Below are 22,704 nucleotides of genomic sequence, written 5' to 3' on the forward strand. Positions count from 1 at the left end.
TGTAAACCAGCTGGGAAAGTTACAAATGATGATCACATGATGCTGGGATATTTCAAATCATTATAAATACATGCCAGCTGCCAAGTGCCCAAATCTTGATCATGTGACCATGGGGATGCTGCAACAGTTATAAGTGTGAGGACTAGTTGTGGGCCACTTTTGTCAACACAATTATAACTTTGAACAATCACTTACAAATGGTCACCAGTTGAGAACTACCTGTACATAAAAGTGGGCTTAAAAAAATTATGTACTCGTTTTAATGATAAATCTTGAACAAGTAGCATTGCAGGCAATATCTGAAGGAAATATGCATGGGGGTTTTTGTTTTGTTTTCTGTTTAGAATCTTTTCTGACCTATGAATGAGACCTAGGATTTGAGTTTCTAAAACTAGGTAGGACAGGATAAAGGAATGACTGAGGCTGGATAAAAACTAAATCTGATTCCATTTCCTTTAAATAAATGATTAGCCATATTTATTTCTTTTTCACATTAAAAATGACAAATTAGTGATAACTACTGGAAGGGCTCTATAGGCTGTAACAAACGTTTTCTGGGAGCACGTAGCAAAGAATTTCAGCTCAGAAGAGACACAGCTAGTTTCTACCAAGTTAACATTGTTCCAATTAGGGGCTAATTAACCCTATCAGTCAATACTCCCATATTGTCAGCATATTGCCTCCAACTATCTGGGTCCTCATTTTAACCACCTTGGAAGAATAGGAAGGCTGAGTCAACCTTGAACCTCTCAGAATCAAACTCCTAGAGTGAGCAGTGAGTTAGTCTGCAGTACTGCATGTTAACCACTGCACCACCGCGGTTCTTAAAAATCTGTCAAGTTAAAAAAAGCCAACTCCTAAACCGGCCATGAACATTTTTATTTAAAGATGAATACACTCGTCAGAGAGTACACTCTTATCGCACGTATGCAAAAAAAAAGCAGTTGTAACCCTTACCTTGTAGAAAGAGCACATAGGGACCCAACAGCAACTGCATAGTTTGCTCCTTCCCATTTCACATACTTAAAAGCAACTGGCAGTGGGCTATTTTTATCGAGCATATAGTAAGGCATCATGAGAGTAAGAGCAGCCGATACCCCAAAATATGCAACAAAGCAGATCAGAAGCGAGGCCACTATGCCTATTGGAATAGCTTTCTGGGGATTTTTTACTTCTTCACCTAAGAAAGGAGATATAATCCAAAGATTAGAAAAGGCAGATTTAATCATTTCCTTTCAGTGAAAAAACTGCATTTGACATGTTTTCCTTTGTGAAAGCAAAAATGAACTCTTTCACCAAATTAAAAATTGTCAGTAGCATATTAAATGTACTGTAAGAGTGTGCATTTTACAAATCCTTTTTAAAAATTAATAGGAATTATTTTCCTGAATTAATAATAATAATAATAATAATAATAATTATTATTATTATTATTATTATTATTATTATTATTATTAACTAGATTTGTATGCCGCCCCTCTCCGAAGACTCAGGGCGGCTCACAACAATGATAAAAACAATATTATACTGGCACAAATCTAATATTAAAAATAACTAAAAACCCTATCATAATTAAAAACCAAACAGCACATACATACTAAACATAAATTATAATAAGCCTGGGGGAAAGGTGTCTCAAATCCCCCATGGCTGGCGGTATAGGTGGGTCTTAAGTAGTTTACAGAAGACAAGGAGGGTGGGAGCAGTTCTAATCTCCGGGGGGAGTTGATTCCACAGGGCCGGGGCCGCCACAGAGAAGGCTCTTCCCCTGCGGCCCGCCAGATGACATTGTTTAGTCGACGGGACCTGGAGAAGGCCAACTCTGTGGGACCTTATCAGCCGCTGGGATTCGCGCGGTAGCAGGCGTTGTTCCAATAAGAAAAGCCTACATCTATTCATGAAACACATAACATTTCATTACATTTATATATCATGTTAAGAAGTAAAATATTTGCCTGGATAAATAACTTATATGTTTGAAAATCAAGCTATACAGATTGATTCAACTCCTTAATTTGTACTTTAAAATTATGCAATGCAACAAAAAACTTCAGAATTCCTTCTATTGCTGTTGCCCCAAATACTAAGAATATATTACTACAACTTCATTTTCAAGCTTAATTATAAGATAATGAAAACTGAGAGTAAGAAGTAGTGATAACCAAAATTACATCCAAAACTGGAATAAAAAAGTGATCTACAGTTTACATTTTTCAATGTTGATTTATTCTGAGTAGAAATGTATGGTGTCACATTGCATGGTATAATTAAATACTCAATCAAATACAGCTGAAATTAATATTCTGATGCACGTTCAGGTTCCGGAAGTATCTTCAACTGTTTATGTCTTAAAACACAAAATCCCTTCTCTGAGAATCTAATTAGATTCTGATCTGTATGTAAATATATTTCATGCCAAAGAGAAGAAATACCATTCATGCAGAGCTGCAGGAATTATTTTCAAAGATGAAATCTACAGCAGAATGGAAAAGATAGCTGAGTGTCTCCTAAGGAGTAGTACACAATGAAGGCCCAGCTAAGAATAGGATTATTATTTTTAAAAAATAGGGGGGGGGGGGGGTTGTTACCTTACCTGTAGTGGCAATACAGTCGAATCCCACAAATGCATAAAAACATGTAGCTGCCCCTGATAGAACTCCAGAAAAACCATACGGCATAAACCCACCAACACCATGTTGCACATTCTCTGTGAAGCTAGAAGAAGCAGCAAAAAATCACAAATGTATCTTGCAACTATGAAAATTCAGCAGGGCAAATTCACTCTAACAAGACATAGAATACAGTTGATTCATAAGTGGGCAGCATGAGTCATTTTTTTAATAAAAAATAAATAAATTTGGTTTCAAAGCTATTTTCAGATTTTGGAATGAGTTGAATGGTAATTTTTAAAAATTAATCATTTGAATTAAATAAAAATAAGAAGCCCTATGTATGTTGTCATTAGCTTCTGGGTGCCCAGGGGAGGAGAGAAAAAGGTTAGCTTTATAAGTCAAAGAATATTCTAAACTTGTAATTGCTAACTGCATTTTCAGGGATACAGACCTCTGTTTAGGTGCAGAGTTATTTAGTTCAATTTAAAATTCATAGAGTGGTTCACTAAAATCTTAACTGTCTTAGCTTCTGCTTTTAATCTGTATAAAATGTACTAAGAAGCTTAGCCAGGCAATTCTTTTATGGCTATGCCCAAAGAACAGTACAAACTTGCTGGTCCATTTGTTTTCAAGGTTTTATTACTTCTCTTTTCAAATTTATTTTTATTGTTTCCAAGTAGGACCAATGTTTTATTATATAAAATATCATGTATTATTTAAAGTGTCTTAGGTCCATGCAAACTGTTGTATCCTGCAAAAACAAGGTCTTGAAGCAGTGGTAGGGTAAAAATACTTGCTACCTTTTGGCATTCTCCTCTTTTGGGTGTCAACCAACATATTTCAACTCTTAGGAACAAGAGGACAAGGCAAGGAGGAAAATGTGTATGGTCAAAGAAGAAACTAGGCATAACTGGAACACATTTCTCAAGTTATATGTATTTGTTTCTCCTAACTTGATTCCTCCCACTGCCTTGTTTTCCTTAACAGGTCTTAGATCTGCCAATTATAATTTACTTGCTAAATATTGGCAACAGCCTAAGGACTGAGCATTTAAAAAGTCCAGGAAAGGAGGCAATGTACCCATGGCACAGAGAATTATAGCTTTTCTCTTAGATCAACCACAAAAGAAGGCAGCCTTCCTGGCTGTCAAACTTCAGTATATTAAACCAGGACTAACAAAAGGCCTTCTGTGTGGTGAAAAACTCTGACTGTGTTGCTTAGGAGGTAATAAGAGAGAAACTCAATGTTGCAAAGCAGCAGTGACATTTCAAATAACTTATTCTTTTTCGTACAGAAACGTCTTTCTATGGAGGACGTTTTTGCAAGATGAACAGAGCACGACTTTCAGTCTGTGGGTCACAAACTCTGCAAGATCCACATAATATGCAGTGAAAAAATGGGTAGCCCCGCACTGCAGTCTTTGATTTTAAGTGTAAGTTGAACATACACATGAAATCTGCGAATAACCACAATTTTACTAATTCACATGCGGCGCTGCATCTACAGCAGCATTAATTTTAGATGGAATAGTGAAAGTTATAATCCCAAACATCTGGCAATTGTAAGTTGGGTAAGGCTGTCAACTCTGGAGCAGCTGCTACTCCTTATCTTATTTGCAACAGAAACACTACTCGTGTAAATAAAAGGATGCCTTCAGGTATACAATTAATTTCTATCTATAGCAACAGAATATAGTGAAAGCTTACTGCAAGGATCTGAGCTTTGAGCCAATTATAATTCAAAGAGGTGCATATGAACAAACCAGCAGCAGCCTGGCACAAGCCCTGAGACTGATTTTTTCATAATTGAACAATTTGCATAGTACTGAATTTCAATCTCCATCAACTACCTGAGGTGTTACAAACTGTCCATTTCTCTTATTTTCATATCTGATACACAGTGTGTGCTAAACAAAAGCCATGAATGCACATATTATTTCAGATATATATCATATTTTTTGGTGTATAAGACTCAATGAAGTATAAGCTTTTGGGGAGGAAAAGAAGGCAGGGGGATCTGCCTCTGCCTCTCAGCAATTTGCCTTCTGCAGCAAACAGCATGTTTGAGTTTCTGCATAGCCTGATTAGCACAAACAGTTGATTATCAGTTGGACCCACCTCCCGGTAATCAGCTGTTTCAGGCTACAGGGATTGCCATAGCCTATTGCCGCCTCTGTGTGTCCCATTTTTCGCCTCCACGCACCCCATTTTCAACCTGTTCCAGGCAGCGGGGATTGGAATGGGCAGAAAATGGGGTGCGCAGAGGGCAAAAAGCTGCTTGTGTTAATCAGGCTTGCAGAAGTTGAAACTGAAACAGGCTGTTTGCTGTAAGGAGGCAAAATATTAGGAGGCAGAGGCCAAAGGGTGGGTGCTGGGCAGGTGGGTGGGGCTACATTAGGTGTGTAAGACGCACCCAAATTTTCACCCTACTTTAAGAGGGGGGGAAGTGTGTCTTATAGTCTGAAAAATACAGTATATATAAAAAATAAGAACCAACATACTTCACCAAAAGTGAGTGATTTTCTGGGAGCTGCCAGTTTTCTATTGAGCCTTTCACAAAACCTGACACCATCACAAAGCCCAAGACGAGGACATTGATACAAGTGAACACTTTGTTAACCATTGCAGATTCTTTCACGCCAAAAGTCAAAAGCCCTAAAAAAAAAAATTCAGTGGATAATTGTATTACAGTGATCCCCCGGTTATTGCGTCCCCGACCATTGCGAACAGGGTAATTTGCGATTTTTCAACCCGGAAGTCAAAATACCATCTACGCATGCGTGCCCTTTTTTTCTATGGGCACGCATGCGTAGATGGCAACCGGGAGATCAGCTGCTGGGCGGCTTCCCTGGGTCTTCCCCCTCTTGCTGGCATCAGCGAGGAGTTTCCCCACCGCCCACGCAAACTCCTCGCTGCCGCTCGCCCGCCCTTCGCCTGCCCACGCCGTTCGCTCCCCCTCTTGCTGGCGGGAGGGCGAGAAGCCCTCCCCAGCACCTGCTCGCCCGCCCTTCGCCGCTCGCCCGCCCTTCGCCGCTCGCCCGCCCTTCGCCCTGGCGGAGAAATTCCAGCCCCCACCTGGTCCCGCCCGATCCTCCTCCCTGAGGCAGCTCGCCCTCCCATGGCCGCTTCCTCCACCCTCCATCGCAAGCCCTCGCCACCGCAGCCAACGCTCGCTGCGATCTTCAAGCCCGGCTCCTTTCGGCCCAGCATCCCGGGCCAAGCAGCTGCCTTCCGTGACTGAGCCTGGCTGGCCCGGAAGATCGTAGCGCGCGTTGGCTGCAGCGGCGGCGACATTGCTGCCGGCCTGGCTTCGCTCGCCGCTGCAGCCAACGCGCGCTACGATCTTCCAGGCCAGCCAGGCTCAGCGGATCAAGCCCGGCTCCTCTCGGCCCAGCATCCCGGGCCAAGCGGCTGCCTTCCGTGACTGAGCCTGGCTGGCCCGGAAGATCGTAGCGCGCGCTGGCTGCAGCGGCGAGCGAAGCCAAGCCGGCAGCAATGTCGCCACCGCTGCAGCCAACGCGCGCTACGATCTTCCGGGCCAGCCAGGCTCAGTGACGGAAGGCAGCCGCTTGGCCCGGAATGCTGGGCCGAGAGGAGCCGGGCTTGATCCGCTGAGCCTGGCTGGCCCAGAAGATCGTAGCGCGCGTTGGCTGCAGCGGCGGCGACATTGCTGCTGGCTTGGCTTCGCTCGCTCGCCGCTGAGGAGCCGAAGATTGGGGGCGGCGCGGCTCTTTTAAAACATCGCCGCCGACATGGGGGGCTTGCTAGCACCCCCCCAAACCCGGGTTGGGGGTTCGGGGGGGTGCTAGCGAGCCCCCCATGTCGGCGGCGATGTTTTAAAAGAGCCGCGCCGCCCCCCAATCTTCGGCTCCTCGCTAGCGCTGCGGAAGTTTAAAACACCATCTGCACATGCGCAGATGGTGTTTTTACTTCCGCAGCGCTACTTCGCGAAACCCCGCTCATTGCGGGGGGTCCTGGAACGGAACCCTCGCAACGAGCGGGGGATCACTGTACAGCTATATAATCAACACCAACAAGAAAAAATATATATTCTTGGAAAGAACTGCTTCAACATTTCCATTTCCCAATGGAAAGACTTTTACCAACATATTTCTCAGCTGCTAGTTCCTTATATAATTTTTATTTTGAAATACAGACAAGGAAAGAAAATTATCCAAAACTTTCATTCAGATTCCACACAGTAGTACACAGTAAGTGCCCCCCTTCCTACTAATTTTATATTTTAGATTATGCATATCCAAAATATTTTCATAACAACAAAGCTATTGTTCAACTGTATTGTGAATCTAGCCACGGACGAACTTTGTAATGACTTAAAAATTTCCAGTTGCCGCTTATTTTGGTCACTTGATTTAATATTTATTTATAAAGTGCACTTTTTACATGATCAGAATACGAATACATGGTCCTGGCCCAAACTATCAGTCTATCAAATTGTATTCAGGGATATTTTAAAGCAACAAACATGTTTTTTAAGAAAGTGCCTAGACGTGTTCTGGTCAGTCATGGAAATCTCCATTGCTAGCTGTTGAGTGATGTCTGAGACAGGAATGAGACTCAACAAGCTTTCAAGTTGTTTTACAAAGGAATGTAACAGATATGGGGAGAATTAGGAAAAACCTTTCAGATCTGAAAGAATATTTGGCAACTTCATGAATAAGACTGCACAACTTTCTCACTGGTTTTCAGAAAACAGAGCCTTACGTTGTATGGCCAGAGTTGCCAAGCAATTGGGGAGTGAGTATCTTGCCTGACATCTGAGAAGCACATAATCAGAAAATGCGTACTGAGCATTTACGTAGAAGCCTTTGAGATAAACATCAAAAGTAAATATGGATTTTAAATCTAATTCCCTTCAACATTGCGAATAACATATACATTTGCTTCTTAGGTCACCATTGGGAAAAAATGGAAAGTTTCAAAGCCCATTCTAAAGCCCATTAAAGATAATCTTTAATCACAGTTTTTATTACAAGGGGTGAAAAGCACAGGTAGAATCTTCAGCAATTTCCAGGCTGTACCTACATACACACATGAATAATTTTAAACAAGCAGTAGCAAAAAGTAATCCTATCTGTGCAACCACTCAGAAGGACAACTTGAACCAGCAAATAAAAACACTTTTTTTAAAAAAGGCAAAATAAATTAAGTGTGTTCATTTTCTCTGCAAAATAAGATTTCAAAAGCACCACACAATGGTCATCCCAAATAATACTTATTTATTTCTCTCACCTGTTAAGATTAGGATAATGAAAACAGAAAAGACATCTGGGTATTTTGCTAGAATGCCAGGAGCATTCATAGACATGTAGCGGCTAAAGAATTTCTCAATATGCTCGCCTATGAGCTTATCAAATGTTGCACTCCAAGCTCTGGCTACACTTGATGTTCCTGCAAGAGAATAAAAATGAAAGATAACATTACAGTGGAACCCCGACATAAGAGCTGCTCTACTTAAGAGCAACTCGAGATAAGAGCTGGGAGGGGAGAGATATTTTTGTTCTACTTACAAGCCCAAATTCGAGATACAAGCGCCAAGGAGCTGTCTCCTGAAGCCAAACGCTAACTTCCGCGTTCGGCTTCAGGAGACAGCTGCGAAGGCGCGCGTGTTTTAAAAGGTTGCAGCCGGCCTGGGGGGCTCGGGGGGGTGCTTGCAGCTTTCTTTCTTGCTCTTTTTCTTTCTCTCTTTTACCTTCCCTTCCTCTATTTCTTCTTTTCTTTCTCCTTCCCACCTTCTTCCCTCCCTCCCTTCACTCATTCCTCTCTTACTCTCCCCTTTCATAAGTTTCCTTGCTTCCTTCCTCTGTTCCTGTCCCTTCCCCCTTTCTTTCTTTCTTTCTTTCTTTCTTTCTTTCTTTCTTGCTCTTTTTCTTTCTCTCTTTTACCTTCCCTTCCTCTATTTCTTCTTTTCTTTCTCCTTCCCACCTTCTTCCCTCCCTCCCTCCCTCCCTTCACTCATTCCTCTCTTACTCTCCCCTTTCATAAGTTTCCTTGCTTCCTTCCTCTGTTCCTGTCCCTTCCCTCTTTCCTTCCTTCCTTCCCACCCTCCGTCCATTCATTCACCCATTCCTCTCTTGATCGCTTAAAGCCGGTCCCTGGTGCAAAAAGGGTTGGGGACCTCTGTCCTACAGGATTGGGTGGCAGAGAAGTTGAACATATGTAAATTTAAAAGTTTAAGAAAGTTTACAAGTTAAGTGAAAGAAACTTCATTATTCATTTATATGTACATGTACACTTCTTCATTAAAAACATGTCTTTCTGCATAATTTAGACTAACTTTGTGAGTTTTTTGAGGGCTGGAACCAATTAAAATTATTTACATTAATTCCTATGGGGAAAAGTCGTTCGAGATAAGAGCTGCTCGACTTAAGAGCCCAGGTCCGGAACGAATTAAACTCGTATCTCGAGGTACCACTGTATATCCATTAACATACACGTGGCACTACTTCATCTAGAGTGAACAAGGTTATGCAAAACAAAAACAAAAAAATTGTTAAGAAATGTATAAAATATGCAAAAATACATATAGAAAAGATGACCAGTTTGAAACTAGAATCTCAGATCAGGGTGAATAAAAATAGTTAGTTTTTTTACATTAAAAATCAGATTTTTAAAAAATTTAAATCGTATTTTCTCTTATTTTTATCCAGTTTATTTTAATAAAATGCTTTTGAAGTAAAACTCTATGTAAAGGTTGTTTTTTAATTTAAGATACATTAATAAATAAGTTTATTCAGCATGAAATGGAGCTTAGATATGGAGCATGAGGCTGTATATTCTGCAATATTGGGACTGTTCATGAGCCAATAGGTCAGTGGAGGAGCCACTGCAGGGTGGAGATGACAATTGCTTTTGAAAAAATATGATTTAAATCAAGCCTTTATACTAGTGATTTAAATCATGATTTAAAACAACTTGATTTAAATAGACTTATTTTAAATAAAATCCATCCTGTTGCAGATGTCTTGATATGTTTCATCACAAAGGGGTAGATATTCCAAATAGACTAATATAATTTTTGCCACAATACATTTTTAAACTTTTTTATTTTGAAGGTGCTGTGTTTTTGTTCTACAACCCAACTAACAAGAGATTTGGCTTCTGACATGCACTTAATAGCACCAAGCAGAATTGCGCAACTGCTGATGAAGAGTTCACTTAAGCTTCTAGAACAGTGGCAAATAATATTTTTTCCCCTCTGGTGCCGAAAGAGTGTGCACGTGCGCTATCACACATACACAAGTGCCCACACCCATAATTCAATGACTGAGGAGGGCAAAAACAGTTTTCCTGATCCCCTGGAGGCCAGAAACGGCCTGTTTCCCAACTTCTGGTGGCCCCAGTAGGCTCGTTTTTCACCCTCTCCAAGGCTCCAAAGGCTTCCCTGGAACCGAGGAGGGAAAAAACGCCCACACCCAACCCCGGAGGCACACTGGAAGCCAAAGACGCCATCCCAGAGCCTCTGTGCAAGCCAAAAATCAGCTGGACAGCACACATATGCACGTTGGAGCTGAGCTAGGGCAACGGTTCACGTGCCAGCAGATATGGCTCCATGTGCTGCCTATGGCACCTGTGTGATAGGTTCGCCATCACTGTTCCAGAGGTTTTAAAACCAGGCTGAACAAGAATGGAAGACAATTCAACTATCTTTCTCTAAAATATGTGTTGCTTGTTTCCTACTGCTCCCCAGGTTCCTAGCCTGTGTTGTAAGAACAAGAGTTATTCATGCAAATTCACTGGATTGTTGTATCTAAGAGTTCAGAAGTGACCACGAGATAGTTATTCCCTCTTGGGTATTTTAGAGGCCAATGGTTCTGCAAATTTTTACAACTAAACATTTAAATCACAGCGGTATCACCAAAATCCATCTAGATTTAGATTTAAATTTAGATTTAATTGGATTTGTATGCCGCCCCTCTCCGAGGACTCGGGGCGGCTCGCAGCATGAACAAAAAAACAAAAACAGTAATAACAATCCAATTAATAGTACATTAAAAACAATCTTTAAAATTCTAATTAGGATTTATCACCTCAGAGTACAAAATTAAGCATGTCATAATTCTCTTTGCAAAACAAGGTGATCAATTCTATATTCTCTATACCACCCATTTCTTTCTTACAAGCATTTGGGTATCTACTATATTTTTCACTCCATAAGATGCACCTGACCATGAGACACACCTAGATTTAGAGGAGGAAAACAGGGGGGAAAAATCAGGCGGAGCCTGAGACATCAGAGAGGTGTTCTCTCATGTGCCAGCTCTGCACTGTGGAAAAGTGGGACAGAAGAGGCGGGCAATGACAAAGACAGAAGGGGTGGGCTTTAGCACGGTAAAAGCACCCCGCTGTCATTGCCTGGCCTGTAACACAATGTTCGTCTTACAAGATGCGCAAACATTTCCATCCACTTTTAGAGGGGAAAAGTGCATCTTATGGAACGAAAAATATGGTAATTTCTTTTTCGTTTTTCCATTTTTACTAAATATCTAACACTACAAATGCATCTATCAACTCTAGTCTTCACCATTTACGTATAACATGTAATTTGTTCATTCTATTTCCTCTGTCAGATTGAATTACCTTAATCTTTGATATATTAATTATTATTATTATTATTATTATTATTATTATTATTATTATTATTATTATTATTATTATATAATTTTTTTTGCTCCCATCCCACCCTGAGGCGACTGAAATCAATCACAAACTTTAGTCAAATCTTTATAAAATCATTCAAATCCCAGTCACTTATTACGTGATGGGTAAAACTCAAGAATTTTAATCAAAATGAAAATAAGTTATTTCCTGATTTAAGGAAGAAGCCAATGTGGTCCAGCAAGTTTAATTGCTCTTTGAATAAAGGACAAGGGAGGTAATTTAGAAGCCAAGTCTAGAGAGGCAATGGTAACTGGTGACAATTGGAGCTAAGGTTTAGTCCACATCTGAAGGGTACAGGACTGGAGAGGGATTTTTTGTGTACTTATGCAGTGTAAAAATCACCTTCTCTAGCTGATACCTGTTGAAGGCATTGAACCTCAAGAGGAATTCTCCATAACTGATTTTGTACCAGCTGCATAACAGAGTGATTTTTTTTTCTGGAAAGCAAATATAAAAGGATTCACGGGGACCACGTTCTGATCAACAAGATCAGGGGATGCTAAATCTATAAATGCATACAAAGCAAGGAAATTCTTTATGCGAACACCAAATAGTTGTAAATAAATACAGAGCTTTTGAAGTTCAACCTACATTCCCTTCCAAACCCTTCCTATTCAACCACTCCTACTTATTTTGGAACAAATTCTATCTTTAAACAAATTCATGCTGTGCTTCTCCCAAGTATTTTCTTTTATCACAGAAAAACATGAACCACTATTTTTTTACCTTTCTGCAAAAAAAATAAAATTAAATACTTGCTACAGGAACTGCCTGTTGAAAAATTATTCTACAGAATGAGAATTCCACCAAAGGTAAATATTGTCCAGCTATTATGTTATTGGCAGCCAATAAAAATTGTTTTAAGTAGTTTTCATCCGCAGTTAGTTGCTAAAATGATTAATGTATTATTAATGTGTTTCATTTTTTAAAAGTTATAAACTAAGAAAAACACATAAAACATACAGTACATTTCCTTAAGGGCATTAATTTTTATTTTTTTAAAAAAATTGCCAACTTTCAATAACTTTTTTCTAAATATTGCTCAAGTCATGATTAAATCATCTTCTAATTCAGAGCCCACAAAACTTATATTTGTCCCAAATTTTAATCAGAGGCTTAGGCACAGATCTGAAAAAAATGTTTATAAATCTTATAAGAGTTCACGTAAGACTGTCAATAGTCTCATGGGACTTCAGTAATTAGAAAACTAAAAACCCTCTTGGGGCCAGACAGGCATTATGTTTCCATCTGTAATTTAATTAATTGGAGTTTGACATTTCATACAGATAAAAAAACCATTGTTATCAGAAACTGGAGTTTCTAGAAACCATCCACGTGGTACTTTAGTTGTTTGTTTTTATTTATTAAACATTTGTTGCTCCCAACTACAGTATCTCTTGCTAACATGGCACATTATTACATGCAATCTGAGATTCTGCATTCATTTGCGTGCTAAAAAGAGAAAGAATATAGAACTACACAAAGCACATGGTCTGATTTTAGAATCTGTACCTAAATTATGTTTCTTTTCTTTTTTGATACACTAATTCTGCAATTGATGAAAAAAGGAGAAAAACACAAAATAAATTTGCAATGTTCTCCTATAATCAAGTTTTGCTTTCGCACAAGTCAAGCTGCACACATGTGCATTGGGCAACCGCTCAAACGGCCAATTTTCGTCTCCCCGCCCCCTACAGCCAGAGCGCCAAGCCGCAAAAATTGGTGACAGCCAGTCTAGTTGTAATTTTCCCTTCAAATATTTGTTTGTAGCCAAAAGAGGTCCCACAGAGTTGGCCTTCTCCGGGTCCTGTCGACTAAACAATGTCGTCTGGCGGGACCCAGGGGAAGAGCCTTCTCTGTGGGGGCCCCAACCCTCTGGAACCAGCTCCCCCCTGAGATTAGGATTGCCCCCACCCTCCCTGCCTTTCGTAAACTCCTTAAGACCCACCTTTGCCGTCAGGCATGGGGGAACTAAAACACCTCCCCCTTGCCCATGTTGTTTTGTTGATTGATTGACTGTGTGCCTGTTTTTTATATATACTGTTTTTATGAGATTATTAATTTAAATTGTAACTAGATGGGTGGGCATTGGATTTGGTATTATGTACTGTACTGTTTTTTTATTATTGTTGTGAGCCGCCCCGAGTTTGCGGAGAGGGGCGGCATATAAATCCAATAAACCTAAACCTAAACCTTAACATTCATCAGCATTTTTCAGATTTATGCAATCAGATTAAATCCTAATACATAGCATTCTATCATACCCATTGGGACAGATTTATACAACAGGTTTTCTCTTTTTCATGTTTATTGTTCTATTGAAACACTTATTCAAAGGAAAAAGTCCCTAAGAGCTCTGATGGCTAGTATTTACTGGAATGAAAATTTTACAGTTTTACACAAAAATTCCAGCAAGAATTCCACTTCCAGATTAGATACTTATATATAGACACTCCAAGGTTGCAAAATGTCTGTTCATTTGCTTCCTCTTTTTTTATGCAAAAGCGAAGTTTGTGTCTTTTGAAAAGGCAGGGCCTGAATCTCCCCACTGTTTCAGTATAAGAAATAGCATTGATACCTAATTCTTCTGGTTAACAGTTCCTCTCATGCACTATCCCAGGAATCAATTATTTTCACCCACATTTTTGAGTGTTAGAAAAAAACCATGTCTGACGTAGGGCAGAGTGGTCCTCTCCATTTCTTAGCCTAGGGAGCCAGCATGGTCCAAAGACAGTTTCCGTTGTCATGTGGCCAACATGGCTATACCCAAAGGCATAAGGAATGCTATTAATTGGTACTTACTAATGCTTTTGAACTGCTAGGTGGGCAGCAACTGAGGCAAGTGATGGGAGCTCACCTCGTTGCACAGACCTGTCCCTAAAATTGTTCCATTAAAATATGGCAAATAAAACGCATTTTAGGTACCTCTAAAATAATGCCCAAAATAAGATTATATTGTAATAATAATGAATATATACATTTTTTTAATCTCCACAACTCATACCTTGAGAAGGCCCACACATTTTGCCTCCATTTCTTTTAGTTACATTACTGTGTTTTCACCTTCAGAGGCTGAAACTTTAAAAACAAACAAACGTTCCTTTCAAAGTACAGTGGTACCTCTACTTAAGAACTTAATTCATTCCGTGACCAGGTTCTTAAGTAGAAGCAATTTTTTCCCATAGGAATCAATGTAAAAACAAATAATGCATGCAAATCCATTAGGAAAGAAATAAAAGCTTGGAATTTGGGTGGGAGGAAGAGGAGGAAAAAGAGGAGGAGGACAGTCGCTGCCCAGAGCGAAGGGAGCATTTCTTTTCTCTGGACGCTGACAGAGGTTTATTCCCTCTCCAAGCACCCAGAGAAAGGAAAATACTTTGTTCGCTCTGGACTACCAAAACCTCCTTAAGCGCCACTGAAAGGCTCCTTTGACAGCCCAGAAAAGCCCGAGATGGCCAGGGTTAAAGGGCGAATGGCAGGAAACTGGTCGGATTTTCATGCCGCTCTCAAATTTCCTGCAAATTTTTCTGGGCTCGGGTTCTTAAGTAGAAAATGGTTCTTAAGAAGAGGGGGAAAAATCTTGAACACCCAGTTCTTATCTAGAAAAGTTCTTAAGTAGAGATGTTCTTAAGTAGAGGTACCATTGTACTGCTCTTGTTAGCCAGTATTCTCTTCTCAAGTAATATGCTTTTGGGATGATCATATTAATCTATTTTAAAGTTTAAAAGAACACTATTATGACAGAGCACAACACAATATTTCACAGCTCTAAATTTGTTCATAATTAAATGGACCAATGATGCAAAGGAATACCCACCAATGACATAAGAAAGAATTAGGTTCCAACCAGTAATGAACGCCAACAGCTCACCGACAGTCACATAACTATAGAGATATGCTGATCCAGTCTTTGGAACTCTAGCACCAAATTCTCCGTAGCAAAGTCCAGCCAGCACAGAAGCCAGAGCTGCAATCAGAAAGGAAATGACAATGGCAGGTCCTGCATTTTCTTGGGCCACTGCTCCAGCCAGAACATAAACCCCTGCCCCAAGGGTGCTGCCTACTCCAAGCGCAACCAAGTCAAATGTGTTGAGGCACCGCGAGAGCCGGCTGTCGTTGCTTGAACAGTCTACCACTTTCCGACGAAACAACTGCTGCCCAAAATTGATAACTTCCTGGCAAGGCATCTTCTCAACTGAACCTGTAAAATAAGAATATATATCCGAATCAGTATCATTGGACAGGCAAAGCTAAGCTACTTCTACAAATAGTTCTGTTACACTTCCTGCCCTAGTTTGTGAATTTAGGAGTGCAAATCTAAAAGTTTCTATTTAGAACTCAGTTCACCTGGCTTTAGCTAAGTAAGAGTTCGTAGTGGAAGTCTATTTCACGAAGTACCCTGTTTCCAACAAAATAAGACATCCTCTGCTAATAAGATCAAACAGGGCTTATAAGTGCATGGTAATGGCAATTATACCACACATTCAAAGAATATAAGATAGGGTCTTATTTTCGGGGAAACACAGTAAAGAACTGAAATGAAAGAGACCGAAACATTTCACTTCTTCAATTGTTATACATTTATTTTCATAAATACCTCTATGAGCAGTAATATTTTACTTTCCATTATATAGATAGTAGTTCTTTTTCCAAGCAGTTGCCAACCTGAAATCTGAGAATTTCACCACCTATGTAATAGTGGTGAATTCCATTCTCAATTTTTAGTCTCTTGTCTTCAAGCAGATAGTCCCTGACAACACCTGATCTTCCACTTTTAAAAGTGCAAACATATAAACAAATCAAAAGGACTGGGTGGAAAAAAACAAATGGGAATATTACCTGACATGTACATATTACATCCTATTGTACTGCATAATCCATAATATTCACATTCTAATGTTTTCTTGCTTTCAGAGAGCAATGGCACTATTAATATGGTGGTTCAATTATCTGCCTAGCCTTCTGATCCTCAAGCAAAATGTTTAATATGGGAGTGTATGTGTGTTTAATTAATAATTTAGTACTTATCCCATTAGCCTTAAAAATAGGAATAAATAGTAATATAGGGAAGGATAAGACTAGACTTTTAATTTGTGGATTATGAGCTCAGTATTGCTACATCTGGAGTAATAAAAATAAACAGCAACCTTTGGGTTTTTATTTTAGCAACAGAAGACAAAAGACAAGGGGAAATTTGTCCCTCTGCAAAGGCCAATGTTTGTGTGATAAGAAATCCACAACTCATTTTTTTAATTAAAAAAAACCTACTTCCCTTCTTATTCTGAGCTCCCCAAATTCTCAGAATTTCAAGAATGAAGTAGACGAGGAAAAGCAAAACCCTTTGAAGTTTCTCTAAGAAATGGGTTCTTTTGAAATGCTTCTTATTTAAATAAGCTGTTCCTATGTTAGGAAACGTAGGAAATAGTAGAGCAGTTTTTTTTCATTATTCAAAGCATACATTGCATGCCAATTTATTAAAGCCCAAAGCACTTCCTGTAGTCTCCTCTCCCCCAATACTAGGACTCAGCCCTAGACTTAGATGTAGCATGGTTTTTCCCGTACATTTCTGGAAGTCCTAGATCTGCTGAAAAGGACACCAGTAGAACTGAGCAGCAGCATTAATTTTATAGCCAGAAGAGGTAAGGATAAACATGAGTAAAACTGTTTTCACTCAATGAATCATGATTATCATTCATCATGGATCTTTTTAGCATTGGAGGCAGAAAACAATTGTTAAAATTATGGCTCTTAGCCAAATATCTTATTATGTAATCAGTGTATAATTCTAAATTTTATAAAGAGAGAAAGGGTAGATTCAGGAAATTATAACACAGTTGGTTTCACATCCAATCTGAGTAAAAAGGAGGGAAGAAAAATAGAAGACTGTATGTACAGTATATATGTTAAACAAGCATGAAAACAAGAACGATTTTGATATGTGCTAGTAGCTGAATGTCTCCAACAAAGCTCCTTATTCAAGTTTTCAGGGCAAATATAGAAAGAGGACAAGGCATCTCACGGATTTGTGATCATCAAAGAACAGGAAGCAGAGATTAGGAATAGTTTTCACAAAAGAGAGTAAAAGGGGTATCACGTGGATCAGTCTTTTAAGCTCATTTATAAACACCCTCGGAATAAGAGATGAGCAATGAGGTGGCAAGTTTGCTGATTTTTTCAAATTGCTAGTAGATCAGATGAAAAAAGGGACTGTGGAGGGATTCAAAATGAAAGGGGTGAATGGACCTTAAAATATCAAAGGCAATTCAGGGTAAACTTTGGCTTGAAAGTGCAAGCTCATGTATTCTTTAGCTGAGTTGGAATCACTGGTCAGGAAAGCAATCTTGAGAGACCTAATGAAAGCATATCTGTGAAAATGTCAGTCTAGTGTGCAGTGTGGCTATAAAAAAGGGAAATTCTATGTTGGGAATTATCTGAAGGAAAATAGAAGCAAAAATTGACAAAAGTAAAATTGGAATGTGAAATGCGCATGGAATGACTTGTATATGTATTATTACAGAAACTAGAAAAAAATAATCAAAATGATTAGGGGCTAGTCAGAACTATTCTCTAGCAAAGAAATCACTGCAAACAAATTTGAATAGGATTGAATCAAGCATAATGAAAGTGATACATTATTTTATAGTTTAAGATTATTTTTTCATCTCTCTTGCCTTTATTGCTATTTTTACATAGATGGTTTCAACTATTTATATTAACTATAAGATGCACTAATGTTGTAATAGGAATTAGGTCCCTTTCCCATATGTTGTTTGGTTAAAGTCACCTGAATATTAATTCTCTGTAGATCAGAGACAGACATTATTCTTCCATTGTTATTATGTTCAGATTTTCTGAAGTACATCTAAAACCATCTAAGCCTTTCCAGAATATAACACTATCAAGAAACCTATGGCAACTTTTGTTTTCCTTTCCCTAACCAGGTTTCTCCCTTCACCTTCTTCACAACAAGCTTTTAGTTTTACCAAGTTTCAGTTTTGAGATAACATATTTTCTTCCAACACCCTTTATTTATTGCTGCAGAACATGCAACGAACTATTCATATTGCATCATTGCTTAAACATAGTGGCTTCCTTCTGCAATACTATCAAGAACAATTTAGTACTGAGTACATGTATTTTAATGCAACTACTGCAAGCAACAATATTGGAATTCAAGTTTGTTGAACAAACACATTTACTATGGTAACATCACCTCTATACAGATTTACCTTTAATCGGCAGTTACTTAATAAATGCAAAAAAGGTATTTCTTTTGTAGTTGCTAAACACACCTCTGGTTCCACCCCATTTTAACAAAAGTTCAGCTGTATGCTTCGTGTCTAAGAAAAATGAAAAGCAACTCACACCTGATCATAACTTTAATTTTAAAAAATGAAACAAGGGCAAGACAGAATTTATTTCACGAAATGTTAAATAATTCCTACATGTACATTAACAAGCACATTTACATTGTGTGGAAATTGTAGGCATACTGTAATGTATAACCTTAAAAAGTTTGAAAGGTTGTTCATTATCATCTATACCAGTAGTTCTCAACCTTTCTAATGCCACAATCCCTTAATACAGTTACTCATGTTGTGGTGACCCCTAACCATAAATCTAGCACCAATTCTCCCAATAGAGCTTTACGCTGATTGGCAGGAAGGTCAGAGGGACACCCCCACTGTAAACACCTGATTGGTCGGGTTGTAAAAATATGTTAGAAAAAAAAAAGAACAGAAGCTTTAGTTCCTAACACGATGGAATATTTGTCTTCTCCCATGATTTTAGGCAACCCCTGTGAAACAGTCCTTCGACCTCCAAAGGGTCCCGACCCTCAGGTTGAGAACCACTGATCTATACCCTTTTAATAAATAAAAATATTTTTCCAATAAAAATCAGATTTGTAAAAGCTGGTCTTTGAAAGGATCACTAGATTTAGCCCAAAACAAACAAAAATAAAAAGCAAAATTAATTTGTATACGAGTAAACAAATAAAATGTTTATTGGAAGCTCCCATTAGTGCAGAATTAATATATGCTATCTTTGAGTTAGTTAATTCAAATGACGTGGAACTGCTATCAATGCTACAAGTCAAAAACTAACTTTCTTAATTACCTATGCTGCTCTATTGCTCAAGCGCTGTATGAATGAAGGAGGAAAAAATGTACTTAAAGGCAAACAAACTTTATTTCCATGCTCCCCTGAATGAAGTAGCCTACCCAACATGCTGACCCAAACAATCAAGCACAGAATTTATGTGCCAACAATAGCACTTATGAGTAGGAATTCATAAAGGACAGAAGAGTACATGCTTCCCAGAAGATAAATTTGGCTAGCACCACCAACACTAACTAGACACAATTCTATCCTATTTCATAAATTTCATTTCCTGGAGATGGGAATATAGGCTAGACATAAGTTTACTTTGGACTGAACGTTCTTAGTTCCTTATTCATTTCAATCTATTTTGGATGAGTTGTTCCAGTTAGGTGTTTCAATTTTCAGTATCCTGTTCCTTATATTCATTGGATTACTGTATTGTCTTTAACTTACACAATTCTACACTTTAAAATAAGTTTTGTTTTTTCCTACTCTATATTCTAAGGCAAAGAATAAGTATAAAGGAATAGTCTAAACCATTACAAACTCTCACTGACTCAAAGAAGTGAAAAAATGACAGTAAAGCCCAAAGCTCTGAGAGTAAACTGAATTAGTAGCTTATGTGTGATCCTTTCATAGTCCCTGGTCTTTCAGCTGACAACTTTTAATAACACCCCTTACCACATTCAGTGTCCAGAGCAGCATACATAAAGTAAATAAGCCAAAATTGGGAGGCTGAATAAAGTTGTTGTCGCTAAAGCAGAGGTGGCTTCATTTTTTGTGTGGAATGCAGGGTATTAAGGCATAATTTGTGGAGTTGAATTTAAAAAATCTCAAGTAGTAGAAAGATTGAAATGGAACGTTTTAGATTTCTTTTTAGCAGAAAAGCTTCCTCTACAATATTGGTTTAGTAAGTCTATGTATGTTTCATAGTACTCTAACAGGCTAGAGCAGGGGGTCTCCAACCTTGGCAACTTTTAAACCTGGTGGACTTCAAATCCCAGAATTGCCAAGGTTGGAGACCCTGTGCAAGAGAACAATGAGCTAAATCCATGGAGTCTCCTAGACCTAACAAATTTTCATAAATTGGTCTGGCCAATAGCGTGAAAATATGATTGTGATGCAATGAATGACTGGTTTCTAATTGCAGTGGGTTTTAGATTAGATTTTACGTTTGAGTTTCTTACATGTTGTATTTTGTATCTGCTTTTATTTTGTAAGCAGCCCTGAGTCCACAGGAGAAGGGTGGCCTAGAAATATAAACAAATAAACATCTATCTTTCTTTGTAACAGATACTTGTACCAAGAAAGTCCATAAGAAGTTTCATACTGTAAGTTGAACAATGCACAAATAACAAATGCAGGAGAGAAAGTTATAGCATGAATTATATGTAAATACAGTGATCCCCCGGTTATTGCGTCCCCGACCATTGCGAACAGGCTAATTTGCGATTTTTCAACCCGGAAGTCAAAACACCATCTGCGCATGCGTGCCCTTTTTTCTATGGGCACGCATGCGTAGATGGCGCCGGGCAGATCAGCTGCTGGGCGGCTTCCCTAGGTCTTCCCCCTCTTGGCGGGCATCAGCGAGGAGTTTCCCCACCGCCCACGCAAACTCCTCGCTGCTGCCGCTTCGCTCGGCCACTTCCCAGCTGAGTACTCAGCTAGGAAGCGGCCCGAGCGAACGGCTTGTCCGCAGCCTGCCTGCCCGCGCGCCCGCGGCTCGCGCGCCCTTCTCCCGCCCACGCCGTTCGCTCGGGCCGCTTCCCAGCTGAGTACTCAGCTGGGAAGCGGCCCGAGCGAACGGCTTGTCCGCAGCCTGCCCACGCCGTTCGCTCCCCCTCTTGCTGGCGGGAGGGCGAGAAGCCCTCCCCAGCACCCGCTCGCCCGCCCTTCGCCGCTCGCCCGCCCTTCGCCCGGCCACCCGCCGTTCGCTCGGCCACCCGGGTTCGGGGGGGTGCTGGCAAGCCGCCCATGCCGGCGGCGACGTTTTAAAACAGCCGCGCCGCTTTCCAATGAGTCCCGAAGACAAACGCGGAAGTTTGACGTTTGTCTTCGGGACTCATTGGAAAGCGGCGCGGCTGTTTTAAAACATCGCCGCTGGCATGGGCGGCTTCCTAGCAGCCCCCCAAACCCGGGTTCAGGGTCTGGGGGGTGCTGGCAAGCCTCCCATGCCGGCGGCGACGTTTTAAAACAGCCGCCCCGCCCCCAATCTTCGGCTCCTCGCTAGCGCTGCGGAAGTAAAAACACCATCTGCACATGCGCAGATGGTGTTTTTACTTCCGCAGCGCTACTTCGCGAAAACCCGCTCGTTGCGGGGGGTCCTGGAACGGAACCCTCGCAACGATCGGGGGATCACTGTACAGATAGTCCTTCCTTAACAACTATTTATTTAGCCACCGCTAAGTTACAAAGGTGGGGAAAAAAGTGGTTTATGACTGGTCTTCATACTTATGAATTTCAGAGAGCCCAAGAGTCATGTGATTGCAATCAGAGTGTTTGGCAACTGGCTTGCACTTACCAGTTGTAGCATCCTCCAGACCCATGTCATTTGCAACTTCCCCAGTGGCTTTCAAGGAGTGAAGTTAGTGGGGAAGCTGGCAGAAGTCAGGAGTCCCAGACATGTGATGTCTCCCTTAATGACTGCAGGTGATGATGGTTCAACAAAAAAAAGGATTGTGAAATTGGGCTTGATCACATTGTACTTCACTTAACATTGCATTGTTGAACAATTGTTCTACTCCCTCTTCTGCTTGTAAGTTGAGCACCTCCTATTGCAGTTCCTATGCGACATAAATTACTAAAAGGTAACTTGGAAAGTGGGATAGAAATATTAGCTGCAGAGTAAAATCCTTCAATTCCCTCAGTTAAAGGAAATTACTCAACAGAAGGCAACTATTTTTGGTTGGTAAAAACAAAATAGAGAACTCCATTGCTAGGAACCCATTCCTCTTTCACTCTCAGGAAGGAAAAACAAAAATATAGCCCTAGTACTTAAATCTGCAGATCTTCAATACACAGGAAAATCCCAGCTCTCTAACCAGCTATAAAGTAAGAACATGGGGGCAGAACAGTAGAGAACTGTTTCTATTCCGTCTATCATCCACACAGATGTTTTCAGAAAATATACATAACTGCCTTCTCAGCTGCTCCAAAATGAAACAACCTGGGACTATCAAGTTCAAAACGTCATTTCTGATTCTTTGGAGAATATGGTTGAGATTTGGAGGTGTGGTTCCATAGCTTGAAAAGAATCCACGTGCCTCAATTTTCCTTTTTAGCTGTAATGGATGTTTCCAAATAATTAA

At 39.9% G+C, this 22,704-nt stretch overlaps 1 protein-coding gene across 1 annotated transcript in view; it reads right to left on the reverse strand.

Moving 5' to 3' along the window:
- The window catches only part of SLC7A1 (solute carrier family 7 member 1), a 49,818-nt gene that overhangs the window by 15,991 nt on the left and 11,123 nt on the right, over positions 1-22,704 (reverse strand). The window contains exons 2-6 of the mRNA XM_070749847.1: positions 15,111-15,494; positions 7,865-8,023; positions 5,113-5,266; positions 2,594-2,715; positions 958-1,180 (exon numbers count right to left, since the gene is read on the reverse strand). Coding sequence (XP_070605948.1) covers positions 958-1,180; positions 2,594-2,715; positions 5,113-5,266; positions 7,865-8,023; positions 15,111-15,480 — 1,028 coding nt within the window. The 5' untranslated portion in view covers positions 15,481-15,494. The remainder of the gene's footprint in view (positions 1-957; positions 1,181-2,593; positions 2,716-5,112; positions 5,267-7,864; positions 8,024-15,110; positions 15,495-22,704) is intronic.

The sequence above is a fragment of the Erythrolamprus reginae genome, chromosome 4 (assembly GCF_031021105.1).
Source record: "Erythrolamprus reginae isolate rEryReg1 chromosome 4, rEryReg1.hap1, whole genome shotgun sequence".
Taxonomy (NCBI): Eukaryota; Metazoa; Chordata; class Lepidosauria; order Squamata; family Dipsadidae; genus Erythrolamprus; species Erythrolamprus reginae.